Genomic DNA, 24557 nt, shown 5'->3' with positions numbered 1-24557 from the left:
TATTATAAATATTTAACTTGTTCTATCAAATCAGACAAAATTGTATTACTGGTAATATTGATCATCTTTTTAATATACTTGTTGGTTTTTGTGTTTCTTCTACCATGAATTGTATGTTTAGATAGTTTTTCTTTCTATTGTATTATTTATATTGAAATCTGTGATTCATAAGAACATTTGTATGTTCTGGATATTAATTTTTGTTTCAATATTGCACATATTTCCCTAGCCTTTTTTTAAAACACTTTTTAAATATTTTTTCTCTAATAGAGTGTCCTATTTTCATATATTCAAATTACTCACAATCAAAATCAAATTACAAATATTTGGAGTATTTATTTATTAACCGAATTTAAGATTGTCAGTTTCCTTTGAAGAATCCCTTTGGTGATAATTATATAAATTTTGGTGGGCGAATGAGATTTCAATTTATTACAGAACTATCATTCAGTCAGTTCACACATACTTACTGTATTTCAGGCACAATTTTAGGCACTGTCAATAGAGTCACAAACAAATAATTCACAGTTCCTTTTTTCCTCTGGGTAGTATTTTAAGACGTAAAGAAAAGTATTTAAGATGTAAACACATATAAAAAATAATCTCACCATTCAAAATTAGTCATTTGTCTTCTATCTCGTTCTCATTAGTAGCACTTCTAATAATCTCAAACATTTAGATTGAAGTTCATGGCCCCACCTATTATAATTTCCTTTTCCCTCTCATTGCATAAATAATTGGTCAATACTTGCTTGGTCTGCATCTACAAGTCTCCCCTTTTTCTTTCCTTCCTCCATTTTTATACTCTCATGCCAGTTTATGGGTCAGGCTGCCATGACTTCCATTCACTGTCCTATTCTGTACATTCCCTGCTGTGCAGTGGAAATTTTCAGATTATAGCTCTAATCATGCCACAACCCAAACCACGTCCTTCAAGTCTTTTTTTTCTCCCCCCCAAACTTTCAAGAATAAAATCTTGGCCTGGAATTCAAGGGCAGTACTGAAAGATATGTGGCAAAATGTGATTGATATCTGGAAAATAATACTCTCCTTATAAAAAAAAAATACAAGAAGCATGTAAGACAAAGGATCATGGCATCAAAGGACAGGTAGACAGAGGAAAGCTTACTAGAATAAAAGTTCCATGAACGCAAGTTGTATTTTTGTATTTGTTTATTTTTATCACTGTCACATCCACGCTGCCTACAACAGCACCTTGTGCACAGCAGGCGCTCAGTATTTTTTTTTTTTTTAATGAATGCCAAAGACAGAGACACAGATATTGATGTCGATTATTTGTTTGGGGGTTGGCAACAAAGAGTATGGACTAGGGTCTTCCTGAATAAGCAGTGATGCTATTGATTGAAATGGCTCAGGGATAAAACCTTATGTAGCAATAACTAATAATTTTTCAATGTTTATCAGGTGCCATGCATTTCTAAGTGATTTACATTCATTGTATTACTTAATTCTCCAACAGTCATATGGTATAATTGTATCATTTCTTCTCATTTTAAAGATAAAGTTGCTGAGGCTGAAAAGGCCTAATTGATAGGTCAGATGCTGAGGCTAAATGTATGATGGAACCAGAATTTGAATGTACAGAGACTTACATAGTCTTTATTAGGTACTGTAGGCTACTAGAACCTAAGATTATATTTGGGCTATAAAATAAATAGAGAAAATTAATCATAAGAAGTAGAAAACATAGGGGTGCCTGGGTGGCTCAGTCAGTTAAGTGTCTGACTCTTGGTTTCAGCTCAGACCATGATCTCAGGCTTCCTCAGGTGGAGCTCTGCTCTGGGTGTGGAAATTGCTTAAGATTCTCTCTCTCCCTCTCCCTCTGCTCCTCTTCCCGCCACACATGTACTCTCTTTCTCTCTGTCTTAAAAAAAAAAAAGTTGAAAGCATAAATTCATAAATACTATGTACTTTAAGTTTTAAAAAAATGCCAAAGAATTAAAATTAAAAAAAATTCCTGATTATTCTATGGTGAATCATTCCAGATTTTTAGTGTTTGACACATTCTAATGCTACAGAAGTTTTTCTATGGCAGAGAAAATTATGGAAAGTTTTATCATTTATTTTGAAAAATTAATTATTTTTCCAAAAGAGAAAACTACAGAATGAGCACATACAAGTACAGACATAATAATCTTACATAAATTGCCATGCATAAAATTCAATAGTATATTAAACTTATAATTTACTTTGTCAAAACAGAGTTTCTAGGTTAATTTAATATTAGGAAATCTCTTTCCATAATTAGATCATTATGTAGAAGGAAAAAATATATGCTCATATTTTTTATAATAAGCAAGCACATGGAAAAGTGGAATAACTATTTCTGGTAAAAGCTGGAAACTAGTATCATAAGGATATGTTCTTGATATAATAAAGATTGTCTATTCTGAACCAACAGTTCATCTTATGATGGAAAGCAAAAAAGCAGAGGAATTGTGATTACTCCAGAATTATTCAAAATTATTCTCGGTATATATATACATATATATATATATATATATATATATATATATATATATATATATATATATATGAAATAAGAAAAGACCAGGAAAAAAATTTTATTTTCATTTGATATATTCTCATTTGGTATATTTATTGTGCTTGGAATAGAGAGGGCTACTTGAAGAGATAAGCTATATGGGAAACTGATTTTACATCTGGTTTTTTAATTTATTTTAAAGAAATTAGTGGTGACATAAATGGTGTCATGGAAGGATGAAAAAACCTCTTCTGGTTGAGTGACAACAGCATCATGCTGTGGTTGTCCCGATCAATAGAACTTTCAGGAAGACCTACAAGCCCCACCCCAAGGTATGGCTCAACATCACATACATGTGTTGGATGGAGAGTGGTCAGAGTCTTTTTTGGAGATCTCCTCTAGATTCCACCTTTTCTAATGGCCTCTGGGTAAAAGTAAGACCCAGGTTTTGATGTAGCAACATAGTCAAGCTATTAACTAATTGAGGTAAAGCACATGACAGGGTTTTGAAACATGTTTTAGCCATCCCATTTCAGACTTGGTCAAAATCTGGACTCATTTCTACTTCCCTCATTGCCATAATGACAAAGTACTAAACAGGAAGGAGGTACATGGGAACCCCATTTGGGCATTCCATGGTTTTTAGGACCTCAGATAAATAATTTGATATTCAGGCATCTCTGCAAGTCTCAGACTTTTCTATAGCAGTATGGTATTCTAAATCTTTGGATACCTCCACTTTTCCAACTCCATACATCAAAAATCCTGAAATAGTGAGCTTTTAATATTGAAGTACAAACCACAGGAGAAGTGATTCTAAAAGTAACAAATATATGCCAAGGTATTATGCTAAGGAAAAAAATGGTAAATTTAGACCACCTTAGACCCTTTGAGTTCAGGTATCCAACAACCATACCTTGATTTTGAATGAACATTTTGTTTCTGAGGAAGGCATTGCATGAAATAGTTCTGCATTGATACCACCCACAATGACCTAAAAACTGAACATCTAAATCATAACTCAACTAAGGTTGTATTAGAATTAAATGCACTAATGTGGAAAATTGAAAACAGGGGCATCTGGGTGGCACAGTCGGTTAAGTACCCAACTCAGTTTTGGCTCAGGTCATGATCTTAGGGTTGTGAGATCGAGCCCTGCATCAGGCTCTGCATTTAGCATGGACTCTGCTTGAGACTATCTCTCTCCCTCTCCCTCTGACCCTCGCACTTGTGCGGTCTCTCCCTCTCTCTTTCTCACTAAAATAAGTAAATAATATATATTTAAGAACAAAAAATTCTCTATTGTGTCATTTTCATGAAATTAGTAAATGGCTAGGTATAAAAATACACAAACAAACTGCATGTTCTAGGACAAATTAGCTTGTAGGATTACAATTTCCTGCTGAGAACAATTATGAAAGTTGGACACAATACCTCCACTCCCCCCCAAAATGTATTTGAAGGTATGGAAGACCTATCAGGAGAGCCAGAACTTGAGCAGTCAAGCTTCTATAAAGAAAGAATGGAGGATATTTCTATATTGAAATGAGCACAACATTTTACACTGTTTCAGAAGTAACATATGGCAAGAGATAGAGAACCCACGCAGAAAGCAGATTCTAGGAGACTAAAATATTAGCAGGGCTTTTGGCAGCTTCATGATACCAGGAAGATGAAAACTGGAGGTCACAGCCAGCCAAGAGAGAAGGCTCTTGGAATAAATCCCAGGAGTAGGGAAGGATAAGAAAAAACTGAGCCAATATATAGACTGGTAAGTTAGGAGTACTTAATTCAAGACCTAATTAGATTAATATGATGTATCTGTATTCTAACAACCTGCCAGAAGCTAAGGAGGTTTTGGAATCCCCACAATTGTTCAGTCCAAATGTCCTGCATTCACTAAACAAACAAGCAAATGAAACAGCCATATCAATAGCAAAAAAGTCAGACAATAGACATAGATTCACGGGTGACCTAGATATTAGAGTTATCATGCATAACTTTAAAATAACCATAATTAACATGATAGGATAATAGATGGAGTGATTGATGTTTTAAGCAGAGAATGGCAATCTATACAAAGGGAACAAATACAAACTGTAGGATTGACTGAGTCAGTACTCTAAATTATGACTGTACTGGATGGGTATAATGGCAGAGGGGACGCTGGGATAGGGGATGGGCAAATAAGGTGGACTCGCAGGAAAATAATTCAGACCGAAACTCTAAGCGAGAAATGGAAAACACATATGGAAGAGGGTGAAAAAAAAGGCATGTAATCGATTTCCCAAAAAGTAATAGTGGGAACGATTAGGGCACAAATAATATTTGAAGAGATAAAGGCCAAGTATTTTCAAAAGTTGAGGGAGGATACGGATAAGAGCGACCACAGCAAACAGACAAACACAAAGAGAATAAAGAGGCACAAGGAAACAAATCACAGGAAAGCCAATGGAAAAGTGAAAATCTTAAAAGCACCCACAGAAAAAACACATCTCTTGAAAAAGCGGCAATGAAATGACAACTAACTTCTCAAAAAGATGGATCCCTGAAGATGATGGAATGGCATCTAAAATGTGCAGGTTTTTCCACATTCTGAAAGTTTCCTTTAAGATTGTCTCCCAAGAGCTAGTTATGTAATGATTCGATAATGATTATACATAGAGAAAAGAGTGCCTTGCATTGATAGAATTCATCAGAGCAATCTTTAAAAGCTAATAACTTTCTGAGAAAATAAGCCACAGAACAGACAATGCCTAAATTTAGGCAGTGATCAGAAGGGAGAGAAATGTCTGAAGCTCAAGGCCGTGCAGAGAAAACATTTGATGTGTGACAGTCCCAGGCAGAATAAATACATGTTAACATACTGTTTAAGGATGCTTTGCTTACACACTCTGGACAGTTTATAAAATTTCTTTGATCTTAGCCCTTATAATTTCTAAATTTAAGGTCAATGTACCTTAGTTGATATTTATTTAATGATTTATTTATTTATTACCATGTACTTGTTTTTCTCACATGTGCTTTGCAGAGTGTTAACTTCCTTTTCTTTCGCTTCATGGGAGTAACTCTGTGGGACTGAGGCTCCAGGCCGCCATCTCGCTTCCGTCTTTGTGGTCTACTCCTGTGTTCTTGGTGAGCGGCCGCTCTCAGTGGATCAATAAACTCTGTGACATGTGGTGAGCGGAAGGCCCTCTAAACCCCTTTCAGCTGGAGGAGTCCCTTGTGTGTTCAATTCTGAACCAAAAATAGTCCCCCCCCCCCCCCCGCCGCCACTTCTCTTGCTGGTTGCTTCCTGGGTGGAACATCAAATACTACCCTAGCAGCTGCCCTACAGATCACTGTCGTCTAACCACCTGCTGCTCTATGCCAGCCTTTACAGGTGGGGAAGCTGTAGTCCAGAAAGGAAGACACGAAAACGAGAAGGGTCATAAGAAAAAACGAAGAGAAGGAGATGGGAATCCTATTTTATGGAGGCCAGTCGGTGGCAAATGCTACTGACCAACTGTGTGCACAAGGCACTGTTCTAATATTCACAAAGAGTCTGCAAAGTAGGTATTTACATTTGATTTCTGTTTTACCCAAGGAGCAAATGGATTTGCTGGAATCTGAGCACAGGTTTATTTGAACTTCAAACATTTTGCTCTAACACCAAAATGACTATAATGCAGAGTTGCTATTTTTTTCTTTCTCTCCAGTTTACTGAATATATGGCTGTATCCTATTTCTAATAGGCACATGTATATCACTGAGACACTCAGAGACTGTCTGTCTTAGATAACGTATTAAAAGATAAATCCTAATATTGTCAGCACGTTTGCCTTCAAAAAGGTAGAATTGGTCTGATGTTGAATTCTAGTAGACGTTCATCTCTAGTTCTATTTAAGTCATCCTTGATCACAGTGTCGGTAGGTCATGATTTCCTTTCTTCCTAATTCCAGACAATTCTTTTCAAGACAGCCATGTGTACCGAAGCTGTGTTATTATGATTGTGTTTCTCACACTGTGTTTTGTATAGACTGGCAGCACCTCCTGTTATTTTGAGCCAATGGACACCCTTCACAACCCAGTACTTAAAACTTTTTACATAACTGAACAGAATTCTGTGGGGGTAAATGCTGTCCCTTCAAGGCCAGCATATTGTCTGGTATATGGAAAGCTTCCAGAAAATAATATTGATCCCTCTTATTGAGCTTTCTTTACTTACTAATCCCTATGTACTTAAAGTTTTAAGTGCTGGCCAAAATCCTAGCCAAATTTAATTCTGATTCTTTTAAAATGAGAAATGAAGAGGAATTTTATGGCAGAAGAGACTTCAGCCAGAGGTTAGGTACATATCTATTGCCCTTTGTCCTCTACCAAATGATATTAAACAACAATCAGATAATACTTATACTAAATCCAGCCTCCACTGACATGTTGCAGTCTTTTGCTTTGTGAGGGTTTTTGTTTTGTTTCCCAAAGTCTGAGCAGTCCCTGACTCCTGGTTTTGGAGAGAAACAAAAATGAAAGTTTTTTTCTTTCATACTGACGACCACTTTTCAAAGGGGAGGCCCATTTCATAACCCAATCTCATAACTACATTAGGTCGTTTGAGGTTAGCTGAGAGGCCATGTTCCTATCCATCCTTATAGTTACAGTAACAGTGAACAAACACACACTGAAGCAAGTTTTTGTCCTGTTCTTTTTTTTTTTCTTTTCTTTCCTTTTCTTTTCTTTTCCTTTTCTTTCCTTCCTTCCTTCCTCTCTCCTTTCTTTCTTTCTTCTTTCTTTCTTTCTTTCTTTCTTTCTTTTCTTTCTTTTTCTTTTCCTTTCTTCTTTCCTTCCTTCCTTCCTTCCTTCCTTCCTTCCTTCCTTCCTTCCTTCCTTCTTTCCTTTCTTCCTTCCTTCTTTCTTCCTTCCTTCTCCTTCCTTCCTTCCTTCCTTCCTTCCTTCCTTCCTTCCTTCCTTCCTTCCTTCCCTCTTTCCTTCCTTCCCTATAGGAGCTCTGCAAGTGTGTTTCATGTAGTGCACTATACGAAAAAGTCACTTCCAAAGAAAGGAACAGACACATTTTAGTATAAATTTCTTAAGAGACATAGTTTGGCTTTTCCATCTTTTATTTATTTGTTTGTTTATTTATTTATGTTTGAGTAAAGGAAGTATCATTAATTATAGAGTGGGTATCAGGAGACCTGTAGAAGGAAAAATTACTAAGGCTCTTCTAGAACAGTCTGTCAGTTAATTGATTTTGAACTTATTGAATTTGTCTTAATTACCGCAGATAAAATGGTGAACAGGACAGTTGTCACCACCAACATGGAATTTGTAGTTAAGCGGAGACGGCCGAAAATTAACATTTGTTCTACCGATAACTACAAGGGTGCAGGGCACTGAGAGAGCGTTAGTGGAATTTGTCTGGGGTTCAGGGACATATAGACATACCTTATCTAGATTCTTACCACCTGATGAACTACCGAGTAAGGAAGGGTTAAGGTATAGACAGGGAGAGACGGGCCCCCCTGCTGGGCTCTGAGACTATTCCTGGCAGGCAGAAGTGCTAAGACAGAGTGAACAAGAGATTAAAAAAAAAAAAAAAAACAGAAACACAGGTCACCGGGCCTGCGATGGTTGGGAGTATTCTTCTTTGGCGGCTACAGTGTATCACAGAATATGACCAAACTTCAAAGGATGAAGTCATTAAGGGTATTATCAATAGTCCTTCCTCACACCAAGAAGGCACAAGAATCTCAAGGCCACAAGCTTCCCAGTCAGTTCTCAATAAAAGACTGCCCCAGAAGCCCTCAGTGGCAACCCATTCGGGGCCCCTCTCACTCTAGAGAGCTGCTTCTTTCCTTTCTGCTCTCACCTTCACTTAATAAACTTTCATTTCACTCACCCTTTTGTGTCCATGAGACTCATTCTTTGACTCCGTGAGACAAGAACCCTGCAATCCTGTAACACTACCAGTCATCCTTCAGGACACGGCTCGTGTGAAGTCTTCATTGTAAGGGTTTCTGTCGTGGGCTTGTCATGACATATCCTTTCTCCGCGTGCACTTATACTAGACTGTGAGTTCCCTGAGGGCAGGCATGGGCCTGTGGGGCCCAGCACAGATCCTGCCACAGAAAACACCCCCAAAATATTCTTACTGGGTTGAATGGTATACACATCCAGAAGGGGGAATGAGACTGGTTGGCCTCCTGTTTTGTTTTGTTTTTTAAACTTCAAGGATGTTGCATATTTGTATGTGCACAGAAACCATATTTAATGAGTGTCAGAGGACAAATAAGATGGTAGCTGGAAGCAGAGAGGAAATATTAAACATTAGGAGGCGTGGTCCCCCAACAGAGTACAAGTAACTTGTTTGGATGGGAAACATTTTTATACAGAATATTCTCATGTGCTTGTTTTCATTAGCAGTGGTCTCAGGTGTTTCCTTCAAACCCATCATTTTTTTCTCTTGACTCTCTTTTCCCTGAGCTGTTGAAATATTAGTGAGCTCTTCTGATGGGCATCGGCATTACCAGCTTTATCAAGCATGACATCTCCTCCTAGTTTCTAATATTCCTCACAGATGGTGTTTCTCAACATGAACTACTTTGTCAAACATGACATTTACTTACAAGGTTTCTGAGGGGTGGATTAGAGGTTTCCTCATCATTTTTACTGGTACAGGTATTTTTTTTTCATAATTCCCATTGATAATTTATTAGTCACACCACCTTGCTTCTCTAGAAGTCCACTGTGAAGAGGTTTAAAATTTTTGCTTCATAGATTAGCTTCAATAAGCCACTTCTGTTTTGATTTCATTTTCATTACCGTCTAGAAAGGAATCTTTCTGACAGTTCCTAAAAATCAAACAAAAGAACCAGCTCTTTCTCAGCATGCCTCTGTGTGTGTGTGTGTACATGTGTACACGTGTTTGTGCTAGCTTACATGTCTAATTGTATACTTCAAATATTTAGTTATCATGTAAGATTGGTATATTGAGCACAGAAGTGCTTGGTTACGGGAACTGAAATTTAGAAAAACACAGAACACAAAAAGCTGTATGTGTGCTTGTGTGTGTGTATGTGTGTGTGTGCATTTGCCTTAACAAAACTGAGAAAAATAGAAAAAATCATTTTGTCTGCATTTTGTTAACTATAAAGTTATTTCAGAATATCCATTTAAAAGATTAATTTTTAAACAGATGTTTAATGTCATGTGGAGAAAGCTTCTGGCAAGGTGAAAGATTTTTCAGTTGCACTCTGTGGGTGTAGCACTAATCCCCGAATCCTTTCTCTTCTGCGCTAAATTCTGACATCAGTACCATATGGGAGAGGCCCTTCTGGGTTCTGGTTTTAGTTTTGTCTATTTTCTTTTCATTTCTCACTGGGGAGCAATGGATCCTGGCCCCTGGCCTGTTAATTCCTTCTCTTCACACCCCTGGCCCTACAAATTTCCTCTCATTGTCATCTGAAAGCACACTCAACACTGCCTTCTAGACTTTCCCGGAGCACTGAGAAGTGAGCTGTGCCATTGTTCCTGAGACGTTAAGATTCCATTGGGTCACACATGGCTAAATTAGCATTTAAGAAATATTATTTGGAGAGAAAAAGTAATTGTAAGGATAGAAAAGTGATAAAAGTCTTCTTGGACAACCAACGATCCTTCACACATTGGATAATAAGATGTATTCATGCTTTGATTGTCTTTGCAAACCTACGAAAAAAAGGAAAAGGTGCCTAGAGAAAGAGGATGTCAAGAGTTCAAAATAATATGAAATATTATGAAATCAACTCATAATCTGAAACCCTAAGTTCATTAGCCCTCACAAAAGCCAGAGCACATTTGTTCACAAGAAGAAAAATATGAAAAATAATTTACAAGTATATTAATAATTTAAACTCAGGCCACACCAAAAGAAAATGTAATGGTAATTTGAGAAATTAAATTAGTCACTAATTACAATTTTAAAGACTAACACCAGTTATAGTGTAAGAAGTTAGACATTAACTAGGAATCATTACAAATGGGTTTTACATGAGAGGTTAGGATGGGCCAATCCCAGGGCGGGATGTTAACTGTTTTAACCATTTGAATTTATTATTTGTTCTCGTGTCCTTAATTTGCATCTTCATTCTTCTCAGGATTAAAAATCTAGAGTGTGTTTATCGAAAATTATCTGAGAAATTATGTCCTTTCCTCTCTCTGGTTCTTACATATTTGTGCAGGCAGCATGCTGAGGTAGAAATAACTTTGCATTTCAAGTAAAGTTTAATTGGCTGAACTCCATAGCATTATCATAGACAGAACAGAAGATTATTTCTTTCCTTGGGCCCCTGTATCAGTTTTTTGTTTGTTTGTTTTGTTTTGTTTTGTTTTTTCTGGTGAGGGCGAAGATGAGAAAATCACATCCACTGAAGGATCTGTGTCTCAGTCACCACTCACGAGAATCAGCCTATGCTCTTTGGTTCTCTTCTGTCTTCCACAATCAATGAACTTTAGTTCCTTCAAGAAATAAAATGAAGGAAAGCTGGTTAATACATGATTGACTAAATTATTACTTATTCAGTCCAGAAGTACTTTTTGTTTGTCTCAATATTTTTAATATTCATTTTTTGTTTCCATGATGATTGATAGGTTTCTTTCTTTTTCTTTCTTCTTTCTTTCTTTCTTTCTTTCTTTCTTTCTTTCTTTCTTTCTTTCTTTCTTTCTTTCTTTTTTCTTTCTTTATGAATATATCCTATTTTAAATAATCACCTTTTTTCTTTTAGAATATTCTGTTAACTTTCAAACAATGTCTCTGAATTCAGATAGTCTCTTGCATATTAAAATCAAAACTACACATTTTCATCAGGTTAACCTTGCTTGCTCTTCATTATGATTACGTGTTTAAAGAATTAAAGAAACAAAAGTTCTGGGGCGCCTGGGTGGCACAGCGGTTAAGCGTCTGCCTTCGGCTCAGGGCGTGATCCCAGAGTTCTGGGATCGAGCCCCACATCAGGCTCCTCCGCTATGAGCCTGCTTCGTCCTCTCCCACTCCCCCTGCTTGTGTTCCCTCTCTCGCTGGCTGTCTCTATCTCTGTCGAATAAATAAATAAAATCTTTAAAAAAAAAAAAGAAACAAAAGTTCTAAGTGTTTTTTTAATTGTCTAATAAATAAATTTGCGGTTATTAGCTTGACATTGAATGTTCTCTAAGACTGGGCCCCAACTTACCTTTTCGGCCTTGTTTCTGAATACTCTCCCTTGGCAAAATACTTCTCCCAAATAGGAATGTAGACCTTCCAGCTACAAAATAATATTTGAGGTTGCATAGGCAGCTAAAGGGGATCTCTATAGAGGAAATAAATAGAAAGAGTGAAATCTATCCTTTAAGGGAATGTCCAACATCTAAAGGCCAAATCCTCAGAAAAAAATTTTTTTGATTCCTACATATGCTGGATAGAGAAGAGCTGAAGGAAAATGCAGCCGAAGATGGATGTTAGGAATTTAGCTTCTAACCTCCTGCTGTAGTTGGATACTAGGACTGTATTTGAGTTTGGTCACATCTAGAGGAAACCATAGGCCAAGATGAGTTCAGATCCTAGGGGTTTGGGAGCTGACAGGCAACCACCTTAAAATCAGACTTACCATTCTTGTGTCACTCAATTTGTAATAAGTAGCACTTAGTTAGTACAGATTAAATGAATAAATGACTTAATAGATCATAAAGTGCATGTTCTCGCCAATTGCCTAGGATATCAGATTGGATCTTTCTTGGCCATCCGAGACATCCAGAAGCCACAAATGGAGAGCCACACGTATTTTGGGCAAGATGGGTCTGGTGGCAGTCTGGCAGCTCTGGGCAGGATAGCCAAGAGTGGCTACCTAAGGACTGTAAGGCAGTGCCTGCAAGTTGGATAAGTCTATGATTTTAATGGCGTCCAAAGGCAAATACGAGTCACCAGAAAGGGGAAGAGTTATCAATAAAATGTAAATGGAACAAAGGAGCTTAAGAAGCAATCTTTGATCATTTAGAGAAACTACGCAAGATGGTTTAGTGTCAGAAGTCACATCCTTGTTAATAGTCTCTCTCAAAACTATTCACCTTCCCTGGCTCAAATTTCAGGCTCCACAAGTGCATTTCTCATGCCTGAAACGGGTGGGAAGATTGTTGCCAGGAAGAGGATGCGTACGGAAAGGGCACACACAAATTATTTTGGTTGGAGAAACAGCACATCTATCATTATAAATAGAATATGTTTAGCATATTAGGAACAATTTTATTCCCTCGGATCTACGGAGACAATGTTTTTTGTTCATTTGTTTGTTTTCCTGGATTAAATTGTGGATCCACTGGTTTCACTTAAAAACACAGGACACACAGCAAGTCACAGGGTCACGCGACTCACTGAAGCCTCCCGACAGCCTCCTCCCCAGCTTTGTCCCTGGGTCTCCCTCCACCTAACCACTCCTACTTCAGGATATATCTATTTTCCACCATCTCTTCCTTGTTTCAGACAATATGAAAGACAATGACTGCTCCTTAAGTCAAATTTGAAGAGGCTTCTTTTAAGGTGAGTAATGAGCACCGAGAAGAAAGCAAATCTTCAGAGCAGCTCAACTCAGGAGGATCTGAAAGGAAAAATACAGCCATTCCAGGAAGAAATACTGTGGGGCTCAGGGCCACAGCTGCGGCAGTGCAGAATTGGCCAATTTAATTTTCTGTTGTGTAGGGCTCTGTTAGCAAAGTGACCTGAGAGGGCTGGATTAAAAATAACAGAGACATTCATTTTCTGTTATAGTTGTCTTGGTTTGCATTTTATGTTTTTTTTTGTTTTTTTTTGTTTTTTTTTTGTTTTTTTTTTAATGCAGTGTCTTGAATTGTTCCCTTCTAAGGGGCTGGTTGCAGTTTAATGCTGGGCTAAGACATATTTCCATTGCCTTTAGCTGCTTTATCTCATCAGAGATAAGGATCAAGTCATTTTGGAGCCAAAGAGAAGAGCCAGGGCTCCTTCAAAGCACTGGCAAATCTAACTCTCAGAGCTACAACCGTCTGGAGTAAGGGCCTGCTGCTGCAGACAGCAGTCCGTCACCGAAGGCGTGAGGCTGAGCCTTCAGCCTAACTGCTTGCTGGATTTTGTAACGGGGGAAATTGCTATTGAGTATATGTTTGGGTCAGAATCTGTAGATTTCGGCTGGCATATTATACAGCATTTTGGCTGGATTGGTGATGGGCTATCCGGACAGATTACTAACTTTAATGTCACTTTACTTTTGTGTTCTTTATAGTGTCTTTCTCCTGAACTATGTATGGGGCCAGATGAATCTTTTGCTTACTGCCTTTTTTTTAATTTAAGTTCAATTTAGTTAACATATACTGTACTATTAGTCTCAAAGGTAGAATTTAGTGATTCATCAGTTGCATAAGATAAATATGAAATAAGATAAATTTCACTCATATGAGGAATTTCAGAAACAAAAAGAGGTGAACCTACTGCATTCTAATTATAATACTATAAGATTGAAATGAAAGACAGGGTGGGGAAGGGGTTGACAGAGAGGGTCTATTGCTGGTGGCTGAAATAAAAAGGATACCATCACACATGAATGACCAGGACCAGGGATGGTATCGCTGCATTAAAAAGGTATCATGGGTCAGTAGAGTTGGGGAAATCTATAAAGTCCATATAATCCCAATCCAAATCCTGCCAGGACTTTTTTTTATATCTATTAACAATCTGATTTTTAAATTTATGTGGGAAGGAAAAAATTATATTGAAAAATAGCAAAGTTGGAAGACTCACACTACCTCATTTAAGTCTTATTATAAAACTGTAGTGATCAAGACAGTTTGGAATTGGTGTAAAATGGACACACAAAAACCAGCAGAAAAGAATGGAGAGTCCAGGAATAGGTCCACATTCATACAGTCTACTTATTTTTGACAAAGGTACAAAAACAATTCCATGAAAAGACAAGAGTCTTTTCTACAAATGGTGCTAGAAAGATTAGACTTCTATTGAAAACAAAGAAGGGCTTCAGCCTATGTTTCACATCTTATATAAAATTAACTCAAAATGCATCATACACATACAGATAAACTATAAAACTATGAAACTCCTAGAAAAAAATGGATAAAATATCTGTGACTCAGGTTAAGCAAAAGGTTCTTCTATATAACTCCAAAGCATGATCCATAAAACTTTTTAAAAATAACAAATTACACTTTTCCAAATTTTAAATCTCTTGCTATGCAAAAAAAAAACCATGTTCAGAGACCGAAAAGACAAAGCTACAGACTGGGAGAAAATGTTTGCAAATCATAATTGACAGGACTTGTTTGCAGAATATACAGGAAACTTTTAAAAACTCAACAACAAAAACAAATACAATTAGAAAATGGGTAAAAAAATCTCCAGCAGACCCTTTACCAAAAATGCATGGCAAGTGAGCAAATGAAAAGATGTTCAACGTTATTAATCGAAACTGCAGTGAGATTATACTAGACACCTACTGGAATGGTTAAAATTAAGTGTGATTTTATCGTACATAGATCTGACATTACACAGAATTGATGAGCATACAGAGCAACTGGGAGTCTCATACATCACAAACTGGGACAACGACTTTGGCAAACCATTTGACAGTTTTATATAAAATTAAACATACATTAACCACATGACCCAGCAAACACCATCTGAGTATTTAAGGTAAATGAAACTTATGCTCATACAACATTTATCTGACATTCTGAAAAAGACAAAATTATAGAAACAGAGAACAGGTCAGTGGCTGCCAAGATGTGGGGCTGAAGAACATCTGACCAAAGGGGCAGCAGGAGGAGATCATTTGGGGTGAGGAACTCTTCTGTATCTTGCTTCTGGTGGTTGATACATGACTCCCTGCATTTATCAAAACCCATAGAGCTATCTACCATGAAGAGTTAATTTTAAACTATGCAAATCAAACAAAATAAAACAATTATAAAACATATAATGGATTGGTTTGGTAAACTACAACGTCTATTTTAGTTTGGTTTAACTATGAATGCCTACAATTGCGATTTCTGGATCAACTGATGGTCCTGCAGACATAAGCATTAAGGGTATATAGGGTCCATGGAATTGATGGGAGCAAAGGAGAGGGCCAGCAAATATTGATGAGTATTGAGATTAGCATGACTGGGGCTCTTTCTATGCTCTTTTTTTTTTTTTAAAGATTTTGTTTATTTATTTGACCCAGAGAGACAGCCAGATAGAGAGAACACAAGCAGGGGGAGTGGGAGAGGAAGAAGCAGGCTCCCAGCAGAGAAGCCTGACGTGGGGCTTGATCCCAGAACGCTGGGATCACGCCCTGAGCCAAAGGCAGACGCTTAACGACTGAGCCACCCAGGTGCCCCTCTTTCTACGCTCTTAACATGTATGATTTATTTTCATGTTGATGAGTACTACTACTCTCATTTGATGGATAATGAAATTGAGGCTTGTTCATAGGGGGAAATAACCCACTTTTCTGAAAACACTGCTTCTACATACAGAATACATAACAGTAACCCAGGCCCAGAGGTCAAGGGGAATGAAAGTTAAGAAATAGGCAAGAAGGCATTAAACAAAATTCTGCATAAAGTTTAACAATTTCCTTTGATTTCCAATGATGACTCTGAAGAGTGTTGGGGTGTGGTGGGGAAATGGTGGCTGGTTGGTAATGCAAAGAAATGGAATTATAGATGTCAAAACAGCCACACCCAAGGAGCATTTCACTTTCTAATGTGAAGGTGTGTGCTGGGGATACACCACAGGGCTCCGTGCTGTTCTGTCATATCAAATACAACTTGGGAGAAGGCATATCGTGCATGCTTATCACATTCACAGGTAATACAGAGGTAGATAAATATTTTATGTATGAGATGGTATATTCAAAATATCATGCCAGGCAAAAAATATGAGAACAAGTAAACACTTGAAATTCAGCAGGAAACATTCACATCAATATAAACATGTGCATTTTAGTTAAAAAAAATTGTAAATATAGTGCATTGCTAACATTTTGTGAGAAGAATGAGATAAGCACATAGAACGTGTTTTTTAGGGTGCTTATCTGTACCTCTTAAATTTCACAGAATTAGGAAGAAAACAAATAGAGGATGATAAATCTTGATTTCTTAACCAGTTTGGGGAACACAAATTTGAATCTTTTGTTGGCCAAATTATAATATAAATAACAATGTGGCTATCAGTTATGCTTCATCTCAAGCTGTGTTAACGGAGGTGTAGAAAAGAACTGACATCAATAGAGATGTTGGGTCAGCGTCTCTGCTCTGATCTGACTGTTTTTGAAGCTGGCTTTTGGTTTTACTGCCTGTGCGCGCGCGCGCATGTCAGCCCCGGTTGAGCTCTAGCGGGCAAAGAGTAATATTCCTGATGGAAGTGAGCAGCGAGATAGCGAACCTCAGTTTTCTTATCTGTTAAATAAAATAATTAATTTTTTTCATTTACTCAGGGTGTACCTTGAGTAACAAAATAGTGCCTGACACTGTTCCCAGGGCTACAGTTACAGCGGTGAATTTAAAACAACAACAACAACAAAATGAAGATAATATGATCCGCCATTTTGCACTATTGTCAGGATTCAAGACACCTGGTTAGTATATGTGTTCAGTCATTGCTGAGGATGATGGTCCTGGCAGAGTGAGCAAGTTAGGATAAGTATAACATTTTATATCCTGATGACTTTTAGAAATTTCTTACAAAGGTGCTGATTTGCCAAGACAGAATTAAACAATTTGGCTGGTCTAGGCCGTTACTTCAAAAATCACTCTGGGCATTTTAGTGAGAATCCCATTAAAATGTCTCCTTCTGATCACTGATTCATTCTAACCGCATTGCATGCCTGGCAAATTTGATATTTTAAAACCTTTTTGAAACTGACAGAAAAAAAAAAAACCAGCATAGAAAAAAAGGGGGGGGGCCTGTTTGATTCGTCAGGCCTCTGTGGATGGCTGTATCGTCTAGGGTGGGGAGGAACAGTCTTGCTGGCCAGCAGCCACCAAGCACCAAAGATTGGAGCCCCCTGGAAAGCTGATAAACTGAGCAGCTGAAAGCAGAGACAAACTCAACCAGCACCGAAGCCTCCTGGGGAGTCATTAGAATCTCTTCTGCCAGACTCAGAAGTCACAAAATATAAGGGCCCCAGTGGGCCCTGCTCAAACCCTGACCGGGATAGAGTAACTCTCAAAGGTAAAAAAAAAAATGACTTTGGTCCCTCTAGAAAGAATAAGAGGAGCTTATATTAATTACCACCGATTACAGAGGGAGAGAAAGAATCACCTTTTAAGGAGGGCAAGGCAAATTGAAATTCTATTTGTGTAACTTTCACTCCGAGGGAAAGAATGTAATGGCCCTGTGGCTTCTGTGCCATGTCACGTTGCTCCTCTGGCCTGGTCGGCCAGCTAGGGGTCAACCAAAGGCCGTTTCTGGATGTTTGACTTTCATTAAGGTGTATTTTCAATGTGTCTAGGAATATGTTAGCATATTTATCCTGGAGTCAGAAAATCACACCATGAATTCTTGCTGAAGTACAGTAAGAATGAGGTGATTGAGACAGATACTTTATAATAAATAATTGCTCAGTACTGCTTGTTTGGCATGTAGGTAAGGTTTTTTTTTGTTGTTGTTGTTGTTTACAGTTCTTGGCCCATAGCCTAAGCATGCTAGAACCATGTGTAGGACAAGTCTCTGGGTCACCAGCACTAGCTAAGAATGCTTAGACGTGTTTTTCCATTAATCAGTGATTTGCTTAGAATCCACCATTTGGCAAGCATGGCAAAACCCTCCTTGCTGAGGTTCTATCACTGCTTCCTTCAAACTGTTTACTCATTAATGGGAGAGAAAGAGAAATCCAGTGTGTGATTGGAAATTGGAAATTTTATGGTCTGTTTCATCTCAAACTGAGTAACAGCATTGGAAAGCCACCAGAAGGCCTTCTCAGAGATTAAGTGCAGAACCGAGTCTCCAAGAACAGGTCTATGTTACTCAGGTGAATGTGGATGGAGGTGAGGGGGAAGAGGAAATACTAAATGGGAGAGACAGTAGGAGGACTGCCGGATGCTTCGGAGAACTTGACCTGAAAATTTTGGGAAATAGATCTGTAGTCAGACAGCCACCAAAAAATGACACTGAAACAGCAGTAGGAATCGCAGAGTGAGTGGTTCTGCTAAGGAGCTTTATCCTGACAGCAAAACAGCTTCCAGTGAACCACAGTGTTTCCTTTTCCCCGGGATGTGGTTGTGTCAAGATAATTTAGGGCATTTTGGTTGGATTACAGAGAGTTCTCCAGCCCAGAGATGTGTGCCGAACAGTTGAGAACACTCAGCAGGATGTCTGCTGGAGGGAGGGGAACAAAAAGGTGACATCTGGCATTAGGAAGAAGTTCCCCTAAAGAACCTCTGTTTGTGGACTCTGCAAAACAGCGCCCGTCAGACTGACTAGGGAAGTGGGTCTTCCCTTAATGGCCACTTCTACACCAGGCTTCAAGAGCTGAATATGTTAAAAGTTAGGAAGTTCTTTGGAATTGGTCATAAATAAAACATAGGATGATTATGACATTAGTGATTGAATCACACCTATTTCTGTGATATTAGTAATTCTGCAGGGTAGATTAAGCTCTTAAATCAGAGCGCTTACAAGCATGGAGCAAGCAAGCCTGGTGGTGAATGTTTCATGTCTAGCGCTCATCAGGATCTCATCAGGCTGGTGAGGAAGACTCTGGGATGTGGGCTTGAAGGAGTTGAAAACAGTTCTCTAGAAGCTTTCGTGGAACGCTTTCCTTTCTTTTTAAGGATTTTTATTTATTTGACAGAGAGCCAGAGAGAAAAAGGACGAGGGGGGGGAGGGTCAGAGGGGAAGCAGACTCCCCATTGAGCTGGGAGCCTGACAGGAGACCCGATCTTGGGACTCTGGGATCATGACATGAGCCGAAGGCAGATGCCTAACCCCACTGAGTCACCCATGCGCACTGTGGAATGCTTTTCACTTCTGTAAGTAAAAGTCGTCGGCACCTGAAATCCTCAAAGGCGTGGCAGGCGGGTTACGCAGTTTGTGGACCATGCCTGTCCCTTTTTCAGGAACAAATTGTCCCGTCCTGCTCACTTGTGGCTCCCCAGTGTCCATAACCGCCTGCCCCATGGCATTTCCCCTGTAGTGGTCTGTTGTGCATGCTCTTCTGGGGTTCCACAAGGGGCGTTATTGCTCTTTGTACTTGGCCCTGCTCCTGTGGAATTGCTCCAGCCCCCAGGTGACATGCCCTGATCTTTGGTTTGATGGTCACAACGGAAGCAGGCTTCAGGGCACGTGAGGCAAAGGGCATGCAATTTGAAGCTTTGTTAGGCTCATGTTCAACTTCAGCTTTTCTCCCAGAGGCTTTTGTCGTCTTGAGTGACTCCCATACTTGAGTTTTTCTTCATGAGAAAATGAAGAATATTAGTCAAATTTTGATCTAAGATTTTGCATGTCCCCAAATATAATGACCTCCTCTGACTTGAAAGAACGGGAACAGTTGCAACATACCGTGCCCCCGTACTTCATCCAGAATCTCCTAAACCTCGCTTCCACAGAGGATCTAAAACTGATGCAAGCCCAGTGATGTGCTGATTCATGACTCAGATCACCGAGTGGCCATGCCCTCTGTCAGCACTGTAATTTCACTTCCAGCAGAAGGGACCTGAGCTCAAATCTAATTTAAAATTTTATTTTGTTGCAATCCTCTAGATATCTGCCCTACACTTTCTTGGAAGCAGGCTGTTTCCGAGCAAAGCAGATCTCTTGATACAGGATGTTACAAGCTTCCAAAGGGACTCTGCTCTAAGATGCATCTCTCACAGACCTTACCAAAATTTCTGCGTTAGAAATCTTAATATTATTAATTTTATATATTTATTAAAAAGGACATTTCTCATCATTATTAAATAAAAAATAGTATAATAAGACATGGGTGAAAGATATTTTTCCCAATACATATGAAGAAAACATAACAATTAAAATAAATGATATCCATTGATGTAAAAGTCCAAATCCTTTCACAAACACTGAGCTGAAACATAGCTACTAGTATTTAATTCTATACATTGTGCTAGGGATCAGGGGTATAATAATAAATAGATATAATAGATATCTAGGTAGATGTAATAGATATAATTCCTTTTGTCAAGGAATTCAGAATACAGTAAGGAGTAGAGGTAGTAGAGAGATAGATCATTGTAACTTGATGTCAGCATTTCTGTGGTGAAGATAAGCCCAGAGAATCTTATAAGCACAAAAGGAAAGCATTTGATACGGTAAGCTTGTGTTGGAGAAGAACTCGCTGGGGTGTTGGGGTCATGCAGGGGCAATGGCTGGATGAGAAAGAAAAGGTCTTCCAAGAAGAAGAAAAACACGAATAGTCTAGATTCCAGAAAAGGCATGGGATGAGCGAGAAGTCAGATAGCATTTACATTGCTACAGTGAACAGTAAACAGTGGGATCAAAGAGTGATGGGAAGGAGGTGAGGTTGGATACCAGGCAGTCAGCTTGTGCTGGGATGAAAGCAATGGGGTGAAAGGGATGAATTTTATACTCAAAGCAGACATTTTTAAGAGAATTTTAGAAATCAGTCAGTCCAGGAAGTCAATACCACTAACTGAATAAGGAACATAAAGAGGAAGGGAAACAGAAAGAAAGCTCTGTAAATGGCAACATGTGAGGCCTTTGGAGAGCAAGATTGCCAAAGAATCGTAAATATTGGGCTGACCTTTCCTCCTGGTACGGGTAAGCTTGTTGCAAGGGCAGAGTGTATGTTGGGTGCATGTTGAGGTAGTGAGGATGGGTAGGCATCCAGTTGTTCTGCGATTGTGAACAGTGGACCTTGAGAGTTGGCCTTCCTGAGATTGAGTCTATTCTTCTTACTAGCTGATCCTTTTAAAGACTCCTGTAATGTTTCTTAGTCTCCAGGCCAGAATTTCTTCCAGGGCTGGGATCGTGTCTTTGTACTCTTGTGTGTGATCATAGGTAAATCCCTTCCTTTTCAGACTTGATTTTCTAATCTCTAAAATGGGACCAATGTTCTCAGGATCAGTTGATAGGAAGTGCATAAGAACACCTCTCCCTGGGACTCATGCTCACTGCAAGAAGTCAGTATGTGTTAGTTTTCTATTTCATTTGCTCTGTTTGATAATGGTGATGACTTCATAAAGGTTGATCAGCATGCTTTTGTGGATTGGAAATGTGATTAAGGAAACTAAATGGACTTATCTTGATGACAGTGTCAAACAATTTCGTGTGTGGACCTTCATTGTATTTAAAGTTATTAAAGACGGTTCTGTGCCTCAGTGTGACAAAGTGACAAAAGGGAGCCTAGGGTAAGACATCATCAGTTGTCCACTAACCCAGATACTGGTCATAATAACTCCTGCTAATACACACTATCGGTCTATTGGCACAGGAATAATAAGGCCAGGAAATGCAAATCAAACCTCATTTATTTGGACCCATTGCAGGAGAATCTGGAAGGTGCTGCTGAACCCCTAAGGCTGAACTCTGTTAGCCTTGGAAGACACATCCTTAGACCAATTTGGAGGACATTTGGAGGACAGTTAGTGAAAAGCTTATGTTCGAGATAGTTCATTTACCTTTTCAGTAGCTATTTTTTTGAGAAGTGTTAAATATTCTTTATTTAATATTATACATAAACCACACTAAAATGCCTTTCATTATGCATAAGGCAACATTTTAGATGCAGGGAATTTTAATTAAATTGGCCTAGTTAAGACCAAAAAGATAAAGAGGACCTTGCCAGCTTATCTTCAACCTTGCTTTTAACAGGCTAATGAACACAACTTGAAACACAGCTGAGTCCTGCTGTTCTGAGAGAGTGAAGGGATTTCCTCAGTATTTAAATATTTTAATATAACCAGTTATAGAAATCTAAATATAAAACCAATCTCCTATAAGTTTAGAGATGGCATTTACCATCTCAGTGAAAAGCTGCACACTACTAATGAACTCCAATCATAATTTTAGAAGGGGAAAATGGTGACAGCACTTGTGGAACCAGAATTACTATCAAAGTTCAAAAAGCTGATCATACTCACTTCACCACAAGCCAATCTTATTTCAGTCAGGACTGTCCAAAAGAAACATTCTATCAGCCATTCATGATCTGAATTCTGGTGTATGAGATCAATTTAATTATGGTACACATAAAAAAAAAAAGTCATGAGACATTTTTGTTTTGTCATAAATGAGGCAATGGCCAACTATTACCCCTTAGTAGCTTTTTTTGAGATCAGCTATCAAGTCTGCCCTTTCCCCTGTCTTCTTAATACCAGAGAAGATCATTTCTGTTCCAGGGCTGGACTTGGGATTCTCCAAATACTCCATCGGTGTCTCCTCTCCCAAGGTGATGCCTTCGTTCTTGTTGGCATCCCTGTAAGAAAATCCAGGGGCCTGACCTGTCTTTCTCCCAAATAAACCACGGAGATTTGGCCCAGTCTTGTGCTTGCCTCCCTTTTCCACAGTATGGCACAGATTTTTTGGAATAAAAATCTTCTTGTCCTTCTCAACACCACCCATTTTTAAATCGCTCTTTTGTTGCACGCGAAACAAGAGTGTCGGCTTGCAAACCAGCCGGACACCCTGCTCTCTTCAGTAGCTATTTTGTATCCACGTGGTTACACACTCAGATGATGGCAAGGATTCACGAACAGAGAGAAGTGCAAAATAAAACCTATTCCTCAGCAACACTTTATGTTGGTCAGGGAAGTGATGTTGATCTTCCATTTATTAATTCAGTAATTGTGCTAAGTGCTTTATATACATTATTTTGGTTAATATACCCAACAAGCTTATGATATATACAGTATTGTCTTTTTTAGAGATTAAGCCAACCGGGCCTAAGAGAAGTTAAATAAATTGCCTAAGGTTACACTGCCAGTTAAGAAGCAAGCTAGACACCTGATTCCTGGTTTACCTGCAGCCGGCGTTCATGGAAATTGCTATACCCTCCTTTGTCGAATGATGGAAAGGATATTTCCACTAAATGAAATTCACAGGGCAAACATGGAAACCACATAAATGAATATACGTGGAAATTTTTTTATTAAGCCAAAGTTGTTTAGCATGAGAAGGATAGGTATTGTGTCTGTACCACACCCAAAGCCGCATACCATGCAGAGATGCCAAATGAGCACTTGTGCATGCAGTTGACCTCCGATTTTGAATTAGAAAAGAAGTTCAATTAGAAACAAGCAAGTGGGGCAAAACGGTAGGGGGTGGGGCGCTGATAGATGGAATTGCCATGACCTATATGTGGATTACTCATTTCTTCCAACTTAGTAAACAGAAATGCTTCTCACCCCACCAAATACCCTGGACAGAATGACATCTTCTTCCGATTATTCCTGCAGCATTGGCACTTATTTCTCACTCGCCAAAAGTCTCTGAAATTGCCTTCTGTGGAAAATGTTTCCAGATGTCTACAGTCAGAAATCACATTTCCTTGAGGAACAAAGCAGTATATTAATAGATTCTAGAAGACATCATATGTGACCTCTTTGTTTTAAACGTATTTTCTGGGTTTTATATATATTCTTTATAGTAACAGTGCATAGCTGATGGCAAACATGATTATTCTTTTTCACTGTGTTTAATTAAGTTGCCATAAATTTCAATTAAGTTTCTCTCCTAGAGATGCATAAATACCTAGTAAACGAAAATCAACAGGTGATGCATTCTGGTTTTCTAGTGGTCTAGTCACAGTGCCGTCTGTTCCTTTGGTAACCAGTTCACGTGCTCTTACCATTATTGCACTTCTAGAATAAAATTTCCAGCCAGAAATGTCTTGTGAGGCATTAATCTATGTATATGTGCTCTAAAAACAAGGGAAACTGGCCCCAAAAAGAGTTGGTTCTGCACACTTGATGAATTTGCTCAAAGAGATTAATTAGGCAGATGAGTCCCTTGCCACTGGGAACGGCTAAGTCACGAGACCAAAATTATACATTTTCTTGGTGGCAGGTTTGCCACTGGCAAGGGCAAATAGATCTTCTGTGGTCCCTGATGCATACAAAA

The 24557-nt window shown here is 38.6% G+C and overlaps 1 protein-coding gene across 1 annotated transcript; it reads right to left on the bottom strand.

Moving 5' to 3' along the window:
* Positions 1-22754: 22754 nt before the first annotated feature.
* On the bottom strand, positions 22755-23060 carry LOC113263367 (cytochrome c-like). The gene has a single exon (XM_048213903.1). The coding sequence runs from the start codon at positions 23058-23060 to the stop codon at positions 22755-22757; it is 306 nt and encodes a 101-aa protein (XP_048069860.1).
* Between the last annotated feature and the right edge of the window lie 1497 nt (positions 23061-24557).

This window comes from Ursus arctos, unplaced genomic scaffold (genome assembly GCF_023065955.2).
Source record: "Ursus arctos isolate Adak ecotype North America unplaced genomic scaffold, UrsArc2.0 scaffold_1, whole genome shotgun sequence".
In the NCBI taxonomy this organism is placed as follows: Eukaryota; Metazoa; Chordata; class Mammalia; order Carnivora; family Ursidae; genus Ursus; species Ursus arctos.
This window is presented reverse-complemented; position numbering and strand designations above follow the sequence as displayed.

Coding starts and splice junctions, on each gene's coding strand:
- LOC113263367 (XM_048213903.1), bottom strand. CDS start 23,060: ATGGGTGGTGTTGAGAAGGACAAGAAGATTTTTATTCCAAAAAATCTG.